The 21,240-nt window shown below is 46.5% G+C and overlaps 1 protein-coding gene across 4 annotated transcripts; it reads left to right on the top strand.

The window, feature by feature from the left end:
- The first annotated feature begins 2,433 nt into the window (after positions 1–2,433).
- On the top strand, positions 2,434–17,479 carry ABCF1 (ATP binding cassette subfamily F member 1). 4 transcript variants are annotated; one of them, XM_055330413.1, is made up of 26 exons: positions 2,434–2,581; positions 6,643–6,689; positions 6,877–6,960; positions 7,089–7,218; positions 7,366–7,403; positions 7,488–7,595; positions 8,902–8,976; positions 9,058–9,171; positions 10,341–10,448; positions 11,277–11,399; positions 11,809–11,909; positions 12,006–12,091; positions 12,382–12,521; positions 12,607–12,755; positions 13,066–13,149; positions 13,318–13,442; positions 13,648–13,760; positions 13,902–14,073; positions 14,229–14,303; positions 14,388–14,458; positions 15,860–15,892; positions 15,976–16,144; positions 16,324–16,388; positions 16,475–16,547; positions 16,691–16,853; positions 17,072–17,479. In XM_055330413.1, exons 1-26 carry the CDS (start codon positions 2,509–2,511, stop codon positions 17,073–17,075), a joined length of 2,523 nt encoding a protein of 840 aa, XP_055186388.1. In that variant the 5' UTR covers positions 2,434–2,508; the 3' UTR covers positions 17,076–17,479. The 4 variants fall into 4 exon arrangements, with proteins under 4 accessions (XP_055186388.1, XP_055186387.1, XP_055186389.1 ...); XM_055330412.1 differs by having other exon boundaries at positions 16,691–17,479; XM_055330414.1 differs by having other exon boundaries at positions 7,092–7,218; positions 16,691–17,479.
- The last annotated feature ends 3,761 nt before the right edge of the window (positions 17,480–21,240 follow it).

Raw genomic sequence — 21,240 nt, forward strand, 5'->3', positions numbered from 1 at the left:
GTCACACCTGACATCCAATTCTTTTATTTTTTAATATTTATTCATGAGAGACACACAGAGAAGCAGAGACATAGAGGGAGAAGCAGGCTTCCCATGGGAAGCCCGATGCAGGACTCAATCCCAGGGCCAGGATCATGCCCTGAGCCAAAGGCAAATGCCCAACCGCTGAGCCACCCAGGCATCCCTGACATCCAATTATTTATAAGACCTGCTGGTTCCATTTCAAACATATCCAGAAACCACTCCTTTTCACCGCCTCCAATACTATTGACCCTGGTCTGAGTCACCAACACTTGCTAACATGTCTCCCTGCTTCTGCCATTCCTCCCCGCCCTGAGCTCCACAGTTTATTCTCATCTCAGCATCCAAAGTCATCCTTTTAAGATGTAAGTCAGGTCATGTCACTGCTCTGGTCAAAACCTTTAATGGGGATGCGTGGGTGGCTCAGGTCATGATCACTAGGTCCTGGAATAGAGTCCCATGTCAGGACCCCTGCTCAGTGGGGAGTCAGCTTTTCCCTCTCCCTCTGACTCTCCCCCAGCTTGTGCTCTCTCTCTCTCTCTCAAATAAATCTAAAATCATAACAAAAACCCTTGTAATGACTTTCTGTTTTAGTCAAGGGTAGAAGCCAAATTCTTCAGATGACCTACAAGACCCTTCCCAATCCAGACCCTGCTTTGCTTCTCTGTTCACCTCTCCAACAATCTATTCTCACACTGGTCCATCCACACTGTCCTTGCCGTTTGTTCCTCATTTTATACCAAGTACACTTCTGATATAGAGCATTGCTCTAGCTATTCCTTCTGCCAGCAAGGCTCCTCTCCTGGAAACCCATGCAGCCAAAACTCTCACCTCCTTCAAGGTGAATTTCACTTCACTGAGGCTTCATAGTTTATACTACAACCTGCCCTCTTGGTACTTTTACCTTGACCTGTATTTTCTTTTTTCCATGGCATTCTCTCTCCTACTGGAAATGTGAGCAGAGGTCTTTATTTTATTCACTGAGCCCAAGAGCCTAGAAGAGTGTCTGGCATATACCATGTACTTAAACATGTTTTTTGAATAAAGTAGACATGGCTTGCTGATGAGGGGGAATGGAGAGAGTGAATGACCTTTCAGTTTGGGCTCAAGTAAGTAAATGAAAGGTGGTTTCTTTTTTTCCCTTCAAATATGTTATTTATTTGACAGAGTGCACAAGCAGGGGGAGTGGAAGAGGTTGGAGAAGCAGGGTCTCCACTCAGCAGGGAGTGGGATGCCGGGCTGGATCCCAGGCCAGAGCAGAAGGCAGACACCCAACCACTCACCACCCAGGTCCCCCAATGATGTGATTTATTGGTGGGAAATCTGGAAGAGACACAGGGTTAAGGAATAAAAACAAGAGCTCAGTTTTGCAAATATTAATTTGAGATATTTTATTAGAGATCTGAGAGAGGATGTTCATTAAGCAGTTGGATTTGTGAGCCTGAAGCTTAGGGCAGAAATTGGTGTCCTGAGACATCCAGAGATCTTCGTCAGTTATGAATGGTATTGAAGGTCATGAGACATAGGTGATAAAGTCTAGATAGAAAAGAAGGTCAAAGAATGTGACCTAAAACATTTAGACATAGAGAAGCCAGAAAGGAGGGAGAGGGAGCAACCACGAAATGGAAGGGGAACCTGCAGAGAGCAGTGTCCCTGAAAAAAAAAAAAAAAGTGGGAGTGAGCATCTGCATCAAATGCCACTGGGAAAGTAAGATAAGGACAGAGAATTGGCCTCCTATCTGTTGACCTTGCCAAGGAAGGACTCAGGCAATGGTAGGGACAAGAGCACGATCAGAGTGGTTTAAGGAGTGAACGGGAGCTGAGAGAACTATGGGAGCCTCTTGCTCCCACATCTATTCCGTGGTATAGTTAGACGTGAACCCAAATCTTGATTGTGGTGGTGGTTTAATGGCTGTACACACGCCAAGACTTTGATCAAAGTGTACATTTTGCCTGTCGATTTATTGCGAGTGAGTCTATCGCGTAGCAATCATACCTCCGGACAACGGTTAACTACCCACCACCGCCTCCACAAGTGAACCCGGGCGTCACCACACTGTTGGGCTACAGCTCACCTTTACGACTCTACGCCTGACCGCCTTGCGACGTATCAACACCAGGCCCGTTCCTAGTCTTTCTGCTCCTAACTAACCACTTAAAATACAAGAGCAAGCAAAACAAGCATTCCTCTTCTCCTTCGTCCTAGTCCTAAATTACTATGTTCGGTACTCGGCGACGCAACGTCATCGAGTCACGACCCAATATTCCCAGAAAGCCCACGGCGCCGTGCGGACGTCCTACCGCGGCGCACGCTGGCCCCGCCCCGCGGCCGCGGGCACGCCCCCGAGGTGACGCGCCGAGCGCACGTGCGCCGCGCGGGACAGGGCCGGCGGCGGCGGAGTGGAGAGCCCGCCCCCTCCGGACCCGACGCTGCCGGAAGCGGAAATAGCGCCCGGCGTCCCCGGGGTACCTGTAACTGCCACCGCGATGCCGAAGGGACCTAGGCAGCAGCCGCCGGAGCCCGAGTGGATCGGGGACGGAGAGAGTACGAGCCCGACCGGTGAGGCTGATAGGCAGGGAACCAACGGGAGAGAAAAGGGAGAAGAGAGTGCGCGTATTTTAGAAGTGGGTCACGGGGTGTGAGGACGGGGGGGGGGCGACTGCGCATGCGTGCAGTGGTGCCCGAGGGTGGAGGATGGAGAGAAGTTAAAGGTTGAGGAGGTAGCGTGGAATGTTGTAGAGAAGTCATGCAATGGTGCCCGAGGCGGGGGGCAGGTCGTGATGGGGGGCAAGAGTTGGCCCAGGCTGGAGCGAGTTGGGTGGCAGCGAAAGAAAGCGCCGGGCTATGGCGCACGAGTTTCAGTGGGACCGGACAAGAGGCGACGAAAAGCATATGGTGCCGCGGGAGAGGGGAGAATTGAGAAAGACCTCCTTTCTTCTTTGTTGGACGTGTTCCCCACCACACTGTATCCACACCACAGGAACTTGTCGGCTGTGCCTCGGTACCCCCACCCACACCCCTTCAGGAGCCAGAGGAGGGCTCCCTCTTGAGCTCCTGCGTAGTACATGTCAGGCTCATCTGCAGCAAGAGCATAGTGTAGCTACTGGGTGTTGGAATGAAGGTTAAGCTGTGAATGGAATGTTTGTTGAGTAGCTGCCTGAAATTAAGCACCATGTATACTGTGGTTAGGAGAGAGAGAAAAAACATGAAGACATCCTCCCAAATTTGAAGGCACTTCAAGGGGAGAGAAAAGGGATACAAACAGTTATAGTGGGTACACAGTGACTAAGTTTACGAGCATTTACTGGGTGCCTGTTGTATAACTGGTGCTGTGTAGAGAACTGGGAACGTAGAGATAAAAAATAAGACTTGCCCCAAAGGGGCATGGAGTTTAGTGGAAGGGACAGCATTAATCAGAAAGTGGTCGACAGTGATGAATGTGGTTGAGAATGCTATGAGACTACAGCAGCGAGAAGCATCTACTCAGGGTAGGAATGTCAACAAAGCCTCCCAGAAATATGTGGTAGCTGAGTTGATTCTGGAAGTCAGGATTAGTTAGCCAAGGGAGGAGCATTCTAAGCAGAGGAAGAAGTTTGTGCAAAGGTAAAAACTAGGTGATCCTGGCTGGTTCCAATATTGGGTGACTAATGTGATGAGGTTAGAAAGATGTTCAGGAGACAAATAATAAGGTTTTATACACTATTCCAAAGGCTTTAATCCTGAAGACATTAAGGAAGGACTTTTTTATGTGCTTAATGATTGGATCGGCTCATCCTGACAATACTGAGCAGTGGAGAATGGCTTGAATTGGTCAAGATTGGAGACAGGATGACTGTGTAAGAGGCTCTGGCAATGATCTAAGTGAGAAGCAGTAAGAAAGTAAGCCAAGATAGTGGAGACCAAAGAGTTATTGAGGAAATGGCATTGAGCAGGTCTGATAACTGAATGAAGGAAGAAGAGCTTAAAGATGACACTCGAGTAACTCAGAGGGTCGTAGACTATTGCTTGAAATCAGAAGTGGGTGGTAGGGTGGGGAATGGGAAGTGATAAGGTCAGCTTTTGATTGCCAATTTGGGGATTTCTGGAGAACTTCTTTTTTTTTTTTTTTTTTTTATTTTTTATTTATGATAGTCACACAGTGAGAGAGAGAGAGAGGCAGAGACACAGGCAGAGGGAGAAGCAGGCTCCATGCACCGGGAGCCTGACGTGGGATTCGATCCCGGGTCTCCAGGATCGCGCCCTGGGCCAAAGGCAAGCGCCAAACCGCTGCGCCACCCAGGGATCCCTGGAGAACTTCTAAGAGTAGGTGGGAGGAAGAGAGATCTTAGGCTACAAAGTAAAAAACCACAAGCATGCTGTTGTAACGTTGAATGCAAAGGAGTCTGCTAGGGAGAGTATGCAGATTAAAGCCAAAGGAGGGGACGCTTGGATGGTTCAGCAGTTAAGTTCTGCTTTTGGCCCAGGGCATGATCCAGGGGTCCCGGGATTGAGTCCCACATTGGGTTCCCTGCATGGAGCCTGCTTCTCCCTCTGCCTGTGTCTCTGCCTCTCTCAATGTGTCTCTCATGAATAAAAAAATAAATCTTGGGATCCCTGGGTGGCGCAGCGGTTTGGCGCCTGCCTTTGGCTCAGGGCGCGATCCTGGAGACCCGGGATCAAATCCCATATCGGGCTCCCGGTGCATGGAGCCTGCTTCTCCCTCTGCCTGTGTCTCTGCCTCTCTCTCTCTGTGTGACTATCATAAATAAATAAATTTAAAAAAAAAGATTTATAAAAAAAAAATAAATCTTAAAAAAAAAAAGACTCTTTCCTCTCTCTCTGCTTCTACTCCTATACTCTCTTTCTCTAAAATTAAGAAATAAAATCTTTTTTTACAGAGAGAGAGGCAGAGACATAGGCAGAGGGAGAAGCAGGGAGCCTGCATGGGACTCGATCTCAGGACCCCGGGATCATAACCCTGAGCCAAAGGCAGATGTTCAACCACTGAACCATCTGGGCATCCCTAAATAAAATCTTTGAAACAACAACAACAAAAAAGTCTTTAGGATTAAACTCTTTAGAGAATAGCTTATAGAACTTTTCATTACTTCTTCAACACTTCTTTTCAGCTTATTCACACTAGTCACCCAATGTGGGAATCAGATTTTGAAATGTGTTCTGGATGGAAGACACAGATTAAGCAAAAACAGACTACGTGTGTCTGGGACTTAATCAGGGAGCAAGGAGAGGTCAGTGTCCAGAACATAGGTGTGGGTAGAGAAACAGATACAGCAGAAAAGAGGATAGGACCCTTTAGTTTGTGAAGCCTTACATTACAGGGAGTGTCCTTTGATAACTCCAGTTTTCGGCACAGTAGATGGTCAGTAAAACTTCCCTGAATAATTGATTACTATGGACTATATCAAGTTTTAGACTAAAAATACTTAATGTGAGGGGTGCCTGGCTGTCTCAGTTGGTAGAGAATGTGATTCTTGATCTCAGGATCAAGAGATCAAGCCTCACGTTGGGCATGGAGCCTCCCTAAAAAAGAAATGAAAAGAAAAATACTAACGTGGCAGGTAGCAGAAAGCTACTTATTTGTTTATTTTAAACTAAATGATTATCAGAGTGCTTCTGCATAGAGTTGGATAGCAGTTGGTGGATGGGGTGGTTAAGAGGGGAATATGATGGTACATAGACCTGTACAGGAAAAGAAGTCGTGAGGCTGCTGGTGCCTCCCTTCTGATGGGGGCAGGGAGAAGAGGAGTTAGACATAGTCCCCTACCTTCAAGGAATCAGGGTTGGATAGAAAGGAGCTGGAATTTGTTCAGATTTTTTTCAAGATTTTATTTATTTATTCATGAGAGACAGAGAGAGGCAGAGACACAGGTAGAGGGAGAAGCAGGCCCCATGCCAGAAGCCCGACGTGGGACTCGATCCCGGGTCTCCAGGATCATGCCCTGGGCTGAAGGCAGCACTAAACCACTGAGCCACCTGGGCTGCCCAAGTCAGATTTTATATAAGATTTCCCACTTTGTTCCATGGGAACGCAAGCTAAACAGTATGACAGGTCACTCTCTGGGATGAAAGATGAACGTACCAACAGTTAAGTACAATGCAGTGTGATTTATGCTAGAATGTTAATTTGAGCAGCGCAGGTGGAGCAGAGTTCCAGGTATTCATTTACTTACCAGACCACTCTGTTTACATGGTCTGTGCTTTTCACAAATGACATTTGGGAAACTGAATGTGTGGTATCTCTCGTACTTTTCCCTCATGGGTGGCAGGGGTGGGGAGAGGGCTTTTTTAGTGTATCCTGAGCTGATAGTGGTACCACCAGCACAGCTAATTTTGCTAAGCTAAAAATACAGTAGTCAAAAACCAAACCGAGAAACAATAGGAATCATCTCTGAATACTCTGACTACTTACTTCCCATTCCCACTTCTGTCTTCACCTTGTGAATTCTACTTCTCCCTTCCACTGCTACCAGGGCACCATTGTCTTTTGTGGGACAGTACAAATGCCTAGGGAATGATAGAAAATAGTAAAATAGACTGGAGCCACTGAGAGCTTTGCAGGAGTGGCCATGCTGTTTTGGGATTTGTAGATAAGCATTCACAATGTCTGTTTAACCTTTTAGACAAAGTGGTGAAGAAGGGGAAGAAGGACAAAAAGACCAAAAAGACGGTGAGAAAATGAGGGTTGTCGGTAAGAAATGACCATGGATATTTCCAACCAAAATATGGCCATGTGGAGGAGGTGGGGGTTCTGGAGACGAAGGAAGGTGAGGGTGGACTGGAGGGTCAGTGGGCCTATGTGGGGGGGGGGGCTGGTCTCAGAGCCACATTTACCTGTATTTTACCTCCCTTTACAGTTCTTTGAGGAGCTGGCTATAGAAGATAAACAGGCTGGGGAAGAAGAGAAGGTGCTTAAGGAGAAGGAGCAACAGCAACAGCAGGTTCAAGTGTCAGGGGGTCCGCCAACCCTGTCCAGCTTACATTGTTTCGCTCGGCTTATGGGGAACTCTCTGGGGCAGAGATGCAGCAAGGGCCTGGGCTTCATTGTCTTACTCTCTTTTCCTTTCAGCAGCAAAAAAAGAAACGAGACACCCGAAAAAGCCGAAGGAAGAAGGATGTGGATGATGATGGAGAAGAAAAGGAGCTCATGGAGCGTCTTAAGAAGCTCTCTGTGCCAGCCAGTGATGAGGAGGATGAAGGTAAATGACCTGAGGGGAAATGGGTTCCCAAAATTCCTGAGTCATGAATAGTAAAGTGCCTTGTTCCTTGGTCTTTGAGTTGGATTAGACGGAGGAACCAGACATTATAATCATTTCCAACCTCATCTTCTCCCTTTGTTATTTCAGTCCCTGTCCCCATACCCCGAGGAGGGAAGAAAACTAAGGTAAGCCATCTGTGTGGTAAACAGAGACCCCAGGGTTGCAACCTTGACCATTCCACTGACTTCTCTGGCCATTCTATTCTCTAGGTTGGTAATGTTTTTGCAGCCCTGATTCAGGATCATAGTGAGGATGAGGAGGAAGAAGAAAAACATCCTCCTAAGCCTGCCAAGCTGGAGAAGAATCGGATCAATAAGGTGAAAGTGGCAGCCCTGCTGGTCACTCCCATCCCATGTAGCACCTTCTGGCCATGGTGTGGTAATTCCCTTGCTTTTTTTCCTCCTTTTTTTTCTTTCTTAAATTTGTAAGTTTAAAAATAAAATCTTAAAAGATATATAAGTAATCTCTACATCTAAGCGGGGCTTGCATTCACAAACCTGAGATCAAGAGTTATGCACTCCACTAACTGAAGAGGCCAGGCGCCTCTTCTTCTGCTTTTAAACTAGTTCCAGGGGCATGTGGGTGATTCAGTTGGGTAAACAGCCAACTCTTGATCTCAGCTTGGGTCATGAGTTCAAGTACCATGAGTTCAAGCCCCTCATTGGGTTCCACACTGGGCATGAATCCTGCCTAAAAATGAGTAAATAAACTAGTTTCTAGATCTGTCTTATTTACACTATCAAATCAGCTTTGTGATATCTGTTCTCATCATTCAGAAGTTTGTAATGATTCTGTGGGCTTTAGACTTAAAATCTGAAACAAAGGATCTTTGCTCTTCCTCTTGTACCCTTCTGCAAGGGAATTCTTGCAGAATTGGAATTGGAATTCTTCTTTGTGTGTGTTTATCAGCCTCTTCACTTCTCAGCATTCGTTTTTATGTCTCTTGAAGCATTTTTTTTTTTTTCTGGAGGCTGTTTTAAGTAATCTTTACATCCAACTTGGGGCTTGGACTTAAAACCCTAAGATCAGGGTGTCTGGGTGGCTCAGCAGTTGAGGGTGATCCCGGAGTCGCATGATCCTGGAGTCCCAGGATCGAGTCCTACATCGGGCTCCTTGCATGGAGCTGGCTTCTCTCTCTGCCTGTGTCTCTGCCTCTCTCTCTTTGTCTCTCATGAATAAATAAAGTGTTAAAAAAAAAAAAAACCCTAAACAAAAACCTGGGATCAGTCGCATGCTCCATCAGGTAAGGCAGCCAGTTGCCAGGGAGCCATTTTTTGTTCTTACACTATGTCATCTTCCCTCTTTAGAATGCCTTTTTCAAGCTCATATCCATTATCTGCTCTCAAGATTTGCCCTCTCAGGAAGCCTTGTAGTGCTAGTGCCACCCACCCACATTGCTCACTTTCCTGACTCAGTCCCTTAGCTTTGCTAACATCAATTACTAATTTCTTCACTGTTTCATTTCAAGCTGGATGCTAGGATTTTCCTAGATCTTTTTTCCTGAGTAGGACTTGGTAATACTTAATTCCTAGTTCTAGGCTTCCTAGAAATGCTTAGTAAACAACAAAGTAGTAAATTAACTTTGTATATGTGTGTGTGTGTGTCTGTGTGTGTGTTCTCCAGGCTGTATCCGAGGAACAGCAGCCTGGGTTGAAGGGCAGAAAGGGAAAGGAAGAGAAATCAAAGGGGAAGGCCAAGGTATTGGCAAGTATTGGCAGGAGGAGGTGCTGGGGCTCAGGAATTAGAAAATTTCATCAGACCTGCTGTCTTCCCTATTAGCCTCATAATAAATTTGCTGCTCTGGACAATGAAGAGGAGGAGGATGAAGAAGAAATAACAAAAGAAAAGGAGCCACCCAGACAAGGGAAGGAGAAGGCCAAGAAGGCAGAGCAGGTGTATATTTTGGTGTTGGGGGAAGCAGGAGTTCTGTAAAGGGCCACAGAATAATTTATAGCTTTGGGGACCACATGCAATCTCTAATACGTATCCTTTTATTTTAAAATGACTCTTTGAAAGTATAAAACCATTCTTAGCTCGTGGGCCATATAAAAATAGGCATCAAACAATGGAATATTCCTCAGCCATTAGAAACGACAAATACCCACCATTTGCTTCGACATGGATGGAACTGGAGGGTATTATGCTGAGTGAACTAAATCAATCGGAGAAGGACAACATTATATGGTCTCATTGGGGAATATAAAAAATAGTGAAAGGGAATAAAGGGGAAAGGAGAAAAAATGAGTGGGAAATATCAGAAAGGGAGACAGAACATGAGAGACTCCTAACTCTGGGAAAGGAGCTAGGGGTGGTGGAAGGGGAGGTGGGCGGGGGGTGGGGGTGACGGTGACGGGCCCTGAGGGGGACACTTGACGGGATGAGCACTGGGTGTTATTCTATATGTTGGCAAATTGAACACCAATAAGAAATAAATTTATATAAAAAAAATAGGCATCAAGTGAAATCTGGCCCATGGCCCATTCACCTCCTGATTCAGAGAGGAAAGGACCCTGGTGTTAGCCTCAGATGATCTGGGTTCTGGCTCTGCCAGTCACCAGCAGTGTGACTTTTTCACCTCGAGGTATATTATCTGTAAGATCTAATGCCCTCTGAGGTCCCTGCACCTCTAGCACTTTCTAATTCTGGATTCAGTTAGGTTTCTCAGTGCTCTGAGTGTTTCTGGACCTTTTTTTTTTTTTTTTTTTTTTTTGCATGTTAGCATATAAGCCACAGAAACTCACTGAACTCACTGATACATGAAGAAAACCTGTTTCATTTATTCCCCCTTCCCCTAGTGGTATAGGTAGTTAATTTGTAGATACGTAGAATTGTTATATTTTATACATACTTGTTTATACTATTTGTCATATACCATTGCTAGCAGCAGAAGTGGCTGAAGGACTCCAGGGAGCCCAGGGGTTAGTGTGTGAGAGAGAGAGTACCCAACAAGATATTTCAGGACTCTGGGTGGAGAAGGGATGAGCTATGTGCCTGGATGAATGACATGAAATCTGAGTTCTAGAAGGGATCTTTTGTTTTTCATGACTGCCTGGTTCTCACAGTGTTCAGAGGAAGAAGAAGGAGAAGATGAAGAGGAGGAAGGGGAGTCTAAGGCTGATGATCCTTATGCTCACCTTAGCAAAAAGGAGAAGAAAAAGCTAAAGAAACAGGTAAGACCTTGGTCAAGGTTAGGAACATTTGATTTTTTTTTAATATTTTGAAAAAAAAAAAAAAAATTCCGGTGAGGGTGTTGGTGCGCCTGGCTGGCTCAGTCTTGGCATGTGACTCTTGATCTTGGGGTTGTAATTTCAAGCCCCACATTGGTTACTTAAAGTCTTTCACGTGATGTGATGAGCACTGGGTGTCATACTATATGTTGGGAAATTTAAAAAATAAATTTTTTTTTTAAGATTTTATTTATTTATTTATGAGAGATACACAGGCAGAGGGAGAAGCAGGCTCCCTCCAGGAAGCCTGATATGGGACTCGATCCCAGGACCCTGGGATCACGACCCTAGCCAAAGGCAGCTGCTCAACCACTGAGCCATCCAGGTGCTCCAAAAAATAAAATCTTTAAAATTTTTTTTCAGCTAAGGGACATCTGAATTTGGAGGGCAAGAAAGAGAGCTTTGGGGGACACTGCAAGAAAAACAATTAAAATAAGGAAAGAATTGTATCGTTAGCTCTTTTCTTTTCTTTCTTTCTTTCTTTCTTTCTTTCTTTCTTTCTTTCTTTCTTTCTTTCTTTCTTTCTTTCTTTCTTTAAGACTTTCTCAAATACATAAAGAGAGTGAGAGAACAGAGAGAGAGGAAGGGAGCCTGATGTGGGTCTGGATCATAACCCAGAGATCATAATCTGAGCTGAAGGCAGGTGCTTAACAGACTAAGCCACCCAGGCGCCCTGTTAACTTTTTCTTGCTGTCTATTGATAAATGGCTCTGTTTGTGACAGGTAATTGACAGACAGTGACCTCATATGTGGCTTTTGCTTCCTTCTCAGATGGAGTATGAGCGCCAGGTGGCTTCATTAAAAGCAGCCAATGCTGCTGAAAATGATTTCTCTGTGTCCCAAGCGGAGGTGTCCTCCCGCCAAGCCATGTTAGAAAATGCATCTGACATTAAGGTAAGGTCTGAGGGGCCCCTCCCAACCATTTTGCTCAGGGAAGCACCACCTTTTCCTGAGGCGGCCGTTGCAGCCAAGAAAGTAAACTATGAGTGGTTTAGTCCACTGGAAGACAGCTTGGAGGCGCATTCCATACCTTGAGTTCTGTCAGCTTCAGTGAGAAAGTAGGAAAACCAACAGAAGTAGAGGGATCCACCCTTGGAGGTGAAGTAAAATGGGCTAGACTGGCTTAGAATTTGGGAGATGCCAATTCAAAGTAGTGAACAGGAAGGAGACCAGTATGGTAAGAGGAGCGTCATGCTGGAGCTGTCTGTTAGAAGCTTCCCAGCACTTAGGAAGTTATGGCTGCTGTGTGGGAGCGGGGCTCTTGTGTACTTGTTCCTTCCCTCTGCTTCCCTGATGACTGCAGCTGGAGAAGTTCAGCATCTCGGCCCATGGCAAGGAGTTATTTGTCAACGCAGACCTATACATTGTAGCCGGCCGCCGCTACGGACTAGTGGGACCCAATGGGTGAGGAGAGGGCTGAAGCTATAAAGGGGAAGGAGCTGGAAGGAAAAGAAGAGATTTCTCAGGGGTGTCCTGGTCCCAATAGTTCTCATTCCCCAGGAAGGGCAAGACCACTCTCCTCAAGCATATCTCCAACCGAGCCTTGAGCATCCCTCCCAACATCGACGTGCTGCTGTGTGAGCAGGGTGAGGCCAGTGGTGGGATGCATTTGTGGGGTCTGAGGGATGGGCAGTGGGGGTAGAAGAGTCAACTGACAGTAGAAGAAATTGTGGTTATGGAGTGAGAAACGTTTGGGCAGGGGGCAGGGATTGGGGACAGAGATGGGTGCCAACGAGAGGAGATCTAGAGAATATTATATGTGGAACAAGTACAAAGAGTTAGGCAAGGCCAGGCAAACCAGAAGTAGAGCTGAAGGAGAGAAGGAATGGGAGTCTTGGCTCTCCAGGCGACCTGTCTGTCCTTGCCTTCCCCTCAGAGGTGGTAGCAGATGAGACGCCGGCCGTGCAGGCTGTTCTTCGAGCTGATACCAAGCGACTGAAGCTGCTGGAAGAAGAGCGTCGGCTCCAGAGGCAGCTGGAGCAGGGAGATGACACAGCTGCTGAGAGGCTAGAGAAGGTAGAGGAGATGGCGCAGGGGACATGGGCTGAGACTTGGGAGTTCCTAGAACCTCCAGACATGTGTCCTCTTCTCCCTCCTCCAGGTATATGAAGAATTGCGGGCGACCGGGGCAGCAGCTGCAGAGGCCAAAGCCCGGCGGATCTTGGCCGGTCTGGGCTTCGACCCTGAAATGCAGAATCGGCCCACACAGAAGTTCTCGGGGGGCTGGCGCATGCGTGTCTCCCTGGCCAGGTGGGCAACCCACGTCACCACCCTCCTCTTTCCAGCCTCCATCTACTGGGAGGCTTTCCCTTCTCCGTGTTTTAGGGCTAGTAGGGAGTTGCAGGGCTTCCTGCTTTCTTCTGTATCATCTGCATTGTCAAACTCAAGATCTTTCCTCCCTACCTGGTGGTATATTTTCATCGACATGTCCTGCATAGGAGCTTCTCTGAGGAGAGATTGGAAAGGAGTGTTCATGGTCTCTTACCAGAGGCTTCTGTGGGGTTTTCTGAGCAAGGATCTTGCTAGCCCTGATCCTATATTTTGCTGCCCCACCCTCTAGGGCGCTGTTCATGGAACCGACACTGCTGATGTTGGATGAGCCCACTAACCACCTGGACCTCAATGCTGTCATCTGGCTCAATAAGTACATCACCCTTGATTATAGTTTTGGCATCATGGGTTCCCATTCTGTCTTTACGATCTAGCCCTTCCTCTCTTCCTCCCTTTTTTTTTGTTTGTTTGTTTGTCTGCTTCTCTGACTTAACCCTAACCTGACCATTGTGATATGTTCACACTCTTTTCTAAAACCCAGCTACCTCCAGGGCTGGCGGAAGACATTGCTCATCGTCTCCCATGACCAGGGCTTCCTCGATGATGTCTGCACCGATATTATCCATCTTGATGCCCAGCGGCTCCATTACTATCGGGGCAATTACAGTAAGTGAGATCATCTTTAGGGGGAAAAAAGAGACAAGGCTTCGAGAAAAGGCCTTATTTAGAGGGAAGACTGGTAGGGATGCAGTGATAAGTTAAATCTCCGGAGTCTAGGCAGTGATGCCCACCTCTGTCCTCACTGGTCCTGGTTGTCCCTCTGCTGGGGAGAGAGACAACCGTTGATGCCCATCCTCCTCGTCTGCTGCAGTGACCTTCAAGAAGATGTATCAGCAGAAGCAGAAAGAACTGCTGAAGCAGTATGAGAAGCAGGAGAAAAAGCTGAAGGAGCTAAAGGCAGGTGGCAAGTCCACCAAGCAGGCGGTGAGCACCTGGGGGTCTTCCTTTCCTGGAGGGCTTTTCTCAGTACAGAGAAAGAGGGGGCTCTTTCTAGAGGGGCACCACCCTCCATTTCAGGGACCGCTGTGAACAGTGAAAATTTCTCCTTTTCTCCTTTCTCTCCAGGAAAAGCAAACAAAGGAAGCCCTGACGCGGAAGCAGCAGAAATGCCGGCGGAAAAACCAGGACGAGGACTCACAAGAGGCTCCTGAGCTGCTGAAGCGCCCCAAGGAGTACACTGTGCGCTTCACTTTCCCTGACCCCCCACCACTCAGCCCTCCTGTGTTGGGTCTGCACGGTGAGTGGCTGCAGACCCCAACAGTGCTGGGTGGAAGCGTGTGCACCCCATGTCCTCCATCCAGCATGGGATCTATTTCTTTTCTCCCAAGGCCGGGACCTTCAGGGTGACTGAAAAGAAAGTGAATCTTTTTTTTTTTTTTCCCTGCTTCTCAGGTGTGACGTTTGGCTATGAGGGGCAGAAACCACTCTTCAAGAATCTGGATTTTGGCATTGACATGGATTCAAGGAGTGAGTGTCGAGTGCTTGGGGATGTGAAGCTGGACTGCAGGGACAATTTTGGGGACTTCTGATTACCTGTCTTCCTCCTTGCAGTCTGCATTGTGGGCCCTAACGGCGTGGGGAAGAGCACCCTGCTCCTGCTACTGACGGGCAAGCTGACACCAGTAAGTCCTGGAGCCAGGCCAGGAGAGCATGACAGCTGTGAAAAGGCGGCTGTTCACCAGATGCTAGAATCAGGCAGCCCCCTTCTGTGCTGAAGATTTATTTTTTTTTTTAATTTTTATTTATTTATTTATTTATTTATTTATTTATTTATTTATTCATTCATTCATTCATTCATTCATTCATTCATTTATTTATTTATTTATTTATTTATTTATTTATGACAGTCACACAGATAGATAGAGAGAGGCAGAGACACAGGCAGAGGGAGAAGCAGGCTCCATGCACCGGGAGCCTGACGTGGGATTCGATCCCGGGTCTCCAGGATCGCGCCCTGGGCCAAAGGCCGGCGCTAAACCGCTGCGCCACCCAGGGATCCCTGTGCTGAAGATTTAAATACAGAACTCACCACAGATGACTCATTTCCCTAAGAGGTGTTGTAGAAGAGAGTGCTTGTAGATCAGTTGGGGGAGGGAAGCAGGTAGAAGAGGGGTTGGACTGGGGGTATCCCTCCCTCACATGTGCTTTGGTTATACGAGAAACATAAGTCTGTTATAGAATGCTTAGAAATTGTGTAAGAAAATTCTAGAGGTCATTGGTCTTAATTTTGGTGCATTGCCTTCCCCTTTGGTTCTGCAAATGTTAAAAAAATTATATATATATATAATATATATATATATATATAATTTTTTTAACAGAAATGGGCTCTCAGATTGTTTTATAGCCAGTTCTTTCAGATAATGTACATTGAGAATTTTTACATGCCAGTAATTATCCATGTATGTTCATGTTTTTGTGAATTTACTATGACTTATTTGATGTCAGTCACTTAAGTTATTTTTCACTGAAGGTCGGTTGTAAATATTCTTATGGTATGTGTTCGTGGATGTAGTTTTTTCTTACGATATACTGCCTATAATCACTCTTAGGACTTTTACAACGACATATTACCATACAGTGCTTTAGATTGGGTGTAGCCCTCTTTACTCCCTCTAGGAAAGTGTTGAGAATAGAGCCCTTTTCTTCACACACCACATTGCTAGAGCCTCTCACAAACTGTCTCTTAATCCCCATCTGAGGCAGAACTGTGAAAATGATGCCATTGGTGGGTCTTGCTGGGTGGGAAGGGGGTCGTCTTTGTCTGTGGTCCCTTCCCTCCTGGTTCTCAATCTGTGTTTTGTGTGTCTCCTCTTCATTCGTCTGTCATTCCCCTTTGGCTCTGTACTATTCTCCTTTCCTGGGTGTGCCTTTGTCACATTAGGGAGAACATCTGGGTTCCCTTTCTTGCATGGACTTATTCCCAGTCCAGTTCTAGTATTTGTCTCCCTTTCAGAAAAGTTGGGGTGTGGAGCAGGACACTGTCTCCCCTTTCCCTTATCTTATCACTTGCCTTTTCCTTACAGACGCGTGGAGAAATGAGAAAGAACCACCGGCTGGTAAGTTAGCTTTGGGAATTAGGGAATAAAGAGTCTGATAGAGGAAATATGATTTTCACAAACCACCTCCCTCTCTTGGGCAGAAAATTGGCTTCTTCAACCAGCAGTATGCAGAGCAGCTGCGCATGGAGGAGACACCCACTGAGTACCTGCAGCGGGGCTTCAATCTGCCCTACCAGGATGCCCGGAAGTGCCTGGGCCGCTTTGGCCTTGAGAGTCACGCCCACACCATCCAGATCTGCAAACTCTCTGGTACCACTGTAGGGGGCTAGGGAAGATGTCCTTCTCCTTAATTTTCATCTCCAGACTGTACCTAGAGTCAGAAGAGAAGAAGAGCTAGGACTTGGGGAAACTCTGCACACACATGTTCAGTTTACCTTCAGAAATCTAAGGCAGTCAAGTGTGATGGCCCTCCTCTTCCTTTGCTACAGGTGGGCAAAAAGCCCGAGTTGTGTTTGCTGAGCTGGCTTGTAGGGAGCCTGATGTCCTCATCTTGGTGAGTGAGCTGGACTGCAAGAGGGGCTAAAGGTGACAGTATTGGAAGGAATTGTAACGCTTGGTCATGGAATGTCTCCTCTGTAGGATGAACCCACCAATAACTTGGACATCGAATCTATTGATGCTCTTGGGGAAGCCATCAATGAATACAAGGGCGGTAAGTTGGCTCAGGATGCAGACTCCTCTTTGCCTTGGGGACCAGACTGTTGTGTCCCTTTGGCCAGGGCTCCCTTCTTTCAGGCTCTGATTGCCCTCTACCTCTTTCCTGCCTGCCCTCCATTCTCTCATCTTTTTTCAAAGCTGTGATTGTCGTCAGCCACGATGCCCGACTCATCACAGAAACCAACTGTCAGCTGTGGGTGGTGGAGGAGCAGAGTGTTAGCCAGATCGATGGTGACTTCGAGGACTACAAACGAGAGGTGTTGGAGGCCCTTGGTGAAGTCATGGTCAACAGACCCCGAGAGTGAGTTTTCCTTCCTGGAAGTCTCCTGAAAAACAAGCTTGTGTGGCCTAGAAGTCCCCTTTTGTCTCCCTTTCTCCTCTTGGAAGCCTTCCTCTGGCCTGCAGCTGACCCAGCAGCTATTCAGGCACAGGAAGGCAGAGCATGGTCTTGACGTGACCAGGGTACCACTTTGATTGGTTCTTTCTCTCTGAAAGACTGTGTGTTTCAATTTTCTTCAGGTAACTGAGCTGGCCTTATCTTTGACATCCTTCCATATACACAGAGGTGACCTTCATTGTTGTGGGCTCCAACCAGCCAAGCTTAAGTAGCCAGTTGTTTCGAGACTCTCTTATCAGTAAGAACCCTGCCTCTGGTCCACCTGAAAGCTTCAGGCCCATCTGGCCTCCTGGTCTTTGAGTGGTGCTTCTCTTTTCTGGTGGATTTAATGTTGACTTACTCATACAAATAGCTGCTGCAGCTCAGTGCTAAAGGCACGTTCTGAGGCCTGTGCTTATCACCCAGTCCAGGGTTTGGTGCCTGCAGTCACTTGTCTAGCTGGGGACTTGGGGACAGGAAAGAATGGACACTCAGCTTGAATCTCCCTTTACAAGGGGAAGAAATAAAGGAAAGGAGTTGTTGCCGCCCTATCACTGTTTGGAGATTTGTGGGAGTTGGGACTGTTCTCAGTGTTGATTTGCTCTGTTCCATTTGCTAGCAGCATTCAGTATCCACTCTTCCCCACTAATACAATGGCTCCACCTTGTAGTCTTCATGCATTTTAGATGGTGCTTGTTTAAGGAGTCTCCCTCCCTTCCTCCAGCCCTTCAGACAGGAAGGGAAAGGGGTTCATCCCTTTCATCTGGGACTCCTGGGCTTCTCATTGTCCAAGCTCTGCCCTGTGGTCAGGGATCACAGTACTGATCCTCTCAGAAATTCCTAAATCAACCGTCCTGTACAAACAACACTGGGGTATAAAAAAGGAAAAGACAAAGTCTACCTCATCAATAGTCTAGCTACACAAGACTTAGAAAATGAGACATCAGCCTAAGGGTAATTTGGTTAATTGCCAATTTGTGGTACTCTAGATTCTATAAGTTGCAATTTGCTCATAGAAGGGAAAGATTATCCAGAACTTGATTATTTGACAGGATCACTTCAGGGGCCTTTTGAAAAGGAAAAATTTGAATAGTGAGAGAACAGGAAGCCATTTTTGGAATCTAGGAAAAGAGCAGATCTAAGTCTTGGAAAGAACAGACTGTTTGGGAGTTAATGAGAGAGCATAGCTGGTGTGGCCATTCCTAGAGTTAGATTGCAGAGATAGATTGGGAAAGTAACCAGTGGTGACTTGAGGTGATGATGGGGCTGTGGAAGCATATGGAGTGGACCCCATAACTTCTTGCAGGTGAGGTAACTAAATGCTGAACTAGGGTATGGGAGGGATGAGAGGGAAAGGTCAAAAGAGTTATAGGAGTTGGAGAGAATTCTAGAGGAGAATGATCTGAGGTATCCAGTTCTAGAGGGAATACAAGGCACTATTTTGGTTAAGACACTGAGTGTGGACATCTGTTTATGGGAAACTATAAAAATAATGGGCCCGAAGTACAGATTTTCTACTGGAAGTGCAGGTTTGGTGTGTAGAGAAGTGTTGTTAGGGAACATCTCAAATTAGGAACCATCCCTCTTAACGGAATTTTTTTTTTTTTAAGATTTTATTTATTTATTCATGAGACACCGAAAGATAGGCAGAGGGAGAAGCAGCCTCCATGCAGGGAGCCCCATGTGGGGCTCAAACCCCGGTTTTCAGGATCACACCCTGGGCCGAAGTCAGACGTTCAACCACTGAACCACCCAGGCGTACCTCTTAACGGAATTTGAGGGGGAAATAATCAGGATCTTGAACTAAAGCATCTGAATAAGATGTTCCATGTGAAGTAATTTCCACAGTTGTATGAAGTAACTCTTGTCACAGAGCAACGGGGACCAGGCTTCAGGTCCACTTACTAATGGCATGGTGTTGGTACCTTTTCCTCTTCTGTAAAATGAAGATGATAAAAAATACCTACCTTGTAGGGTTATTATTAAGGGATTAGATGTGCAGTTATTTTGTGAAGTGCTTTAAATTTCTGCTTTTGTTACATGTGTTTCATGTTACACTTTACACTTAAAATTTTCAGTTCACTAGTCTAGAGGATTCGTAAAATATGTAGGAATGTTATTTATAAAAGGAACACCAAAATTTTACATTTTAAGGTTTTGATCACTAATTTCACAAGTACTTCAGATGCTCCAAAACTGCTTCTGTCCATAGACACAAATTGTACTTTTTCATTCAATATACATGAAGGAATTATTAATCACTTAAATATGAGCAAAAGGTTGCTCCTTCTCACCCCAAAAAAGCAGCATAAATGCAATTGAATGCAGAAAGCACAAAGAAGGTGTGCCTGGATGGCTTGTCATTTGAGCCTTTGGCTCTTGATTTTGGCTCCCTTCATGATCTTAGGGGTTGGGAGGTTGAGCGCCATGTCTGGCTCTGCCCTCAGCAGAGTCTGCTTAGGATTCCCTCCTCTCTCTCTTTCTCTCCCTCCCTCCCTCCCTCCACCCATCCTGCTCACGCGTGCACAAGCATGCTCTCTCCCTCCCCGTGTCTCAAATCTTTTAAACACAGTTTATTTTTAAAGATTTTATTTATTTATTCATGAGAGAGACAGAAAGAGGCAGAGACACAGGCAGAGGAAGAAGCAGGCTCCATGCAGGGAGCCTGTCGTGGGACTGGATCGCGGGACTCCAGGATCAGTCACATCCTGGGCTGAAGGTGGCGCTAAACCACTGAGCCATCTGGGCTGCCACACAGTTTACGTGATACAGTATATATGGAAAACTCAAAGCCTGGAAAATGGGTTTCGTTAACAGAATTAAATATTCATAAACAACTTTTGTTATCTGTGAATTGTGTACTGTTGTATATAGTAAGTGCCGTAGAAGCGTTTTTGAAAAGCAGATTCTTCTGCACAGCTTCCTAATGAAGACTCCGAGGACCAAGACCCGCCCACGGTCCTCCGCCTTCAACAGAGACATTTGTTGCTTACATTGGCCCTTGTTTTGGTTTTGGTTTTGTTTTTGTAATCGTCGTTTATCTGACTTCAGTATCCTGAACATTTTCCCTCGTGTAAGATGTGGACAAGGTGACCGAAGCACAAGTTCTGGAGGAGCCTGGAGCCGGGATAGCACTGTGTTTTAGGAACACACAAGGGGTTTTTTGGGAGTAGTGTCAGTACGATTGGAGAAGTGAAATCCAGGAGAGAGCCTTGTGGCCATACAGCACTCGAGGAGGCCAAAGTTGCCTTTGTGTGGCTATGCTAAATGCAACTGAACACTTGAACTGGCTGTTTTCGGGTAGTGGTTTACAATGTGTCCAGGCCAGCAGCGTGAGCATCACCTGGAAGCCTGTTAGGGCAACGATAGGAACTTGAGTGCCTTTGGAGCATGTCAAAGGAAGCATGGTGCCAGGAAAGTAGAGGGCTCATCTTTAAATCATGTGGGTCAAGTTGACTTCTCAGGAAGTAATCTTAAAGCCAGAGCCTGAAGGTGGTGAAGGGACTAGGTGAGTGGGGAAGAAGAGCCCCCTAGGGAAGAAACCACCGTGTGCAGAGACCCTGAAGCTGGGAAGGGCGGAAGCAGAGGCCAGGACACTCCGAGCCTGTAAGCCTTGATGGGGAGTTAAGGTACAGTTTGGGGAGAAATAGGCGGCCACTGATCTCTACACAGTGGTAAGAATTGAGGTTTTCTCATTTTTACAAAATTCTGGTTTCTGGGTGGAGGACACAGGAAGATACCGAGAGAAGGGTTGGATACTGCCTTGGAAAGAGCCACCCTTCTTTCGGAAAGAAAAATTAGGTAGACTCAGATTTAGCTGAAGGCGAAATGGTGTCCCCATTGGATAGGGCTCGCTCAGGAGTTCTGGTGCTAGACAGGAGTTAGCTCTTGGCAAGCAGCAGTAGAGTTGCTGCTAGTGATTTCGTACGGAGCCAAGATGGTAGGATTTTGCATTTTTGCAACATTAGGTTTGCTGCTCGGGAGTAGGAATGGGAGAACTAGAACACTCATGATGAGCCAGAATTAGAGATGGAGCCGGTGTGCCTGGGGAGGGATTGGCAGAGAGGCTACAGCAGGAGGGCTATTTGGGGGTGAGGGAAATGAATGAGAAAGAACAGACCGGCTGAAATGGAGAGGTGCCTGTAGGGAGTTGGTGACGGTATGGATGGAGTGGGTCAGTGCCTGAAATGGAGGGGATGGTCAGCCTCCACCAAAAAAAAAATCTCAACAGGTTACTTTGGATTTTCGTGGAGAGTTTGAAGGAAAGATGATGGGTGAACTCATTTTTAAAATAGAAAAAACTTTGAGCCCT

Source organism: Nyctereutes procyonoides, unplaced genomic scaffold, assembly GCF_905146905.1.
Source record: "Nyctereutes procyonoides isolate TBG_1078 unplaced genomic scaffold, NYPRO_anot_genome, whole genome shotgun sequence".
NCBI classification, from domain to species: domain Eukaryota; kingdom Metazoa; phylum Chordata; class Mammalia; order Carnivora; family Canidae; genus Nyctereutes; species Nyctereutes procyonoides.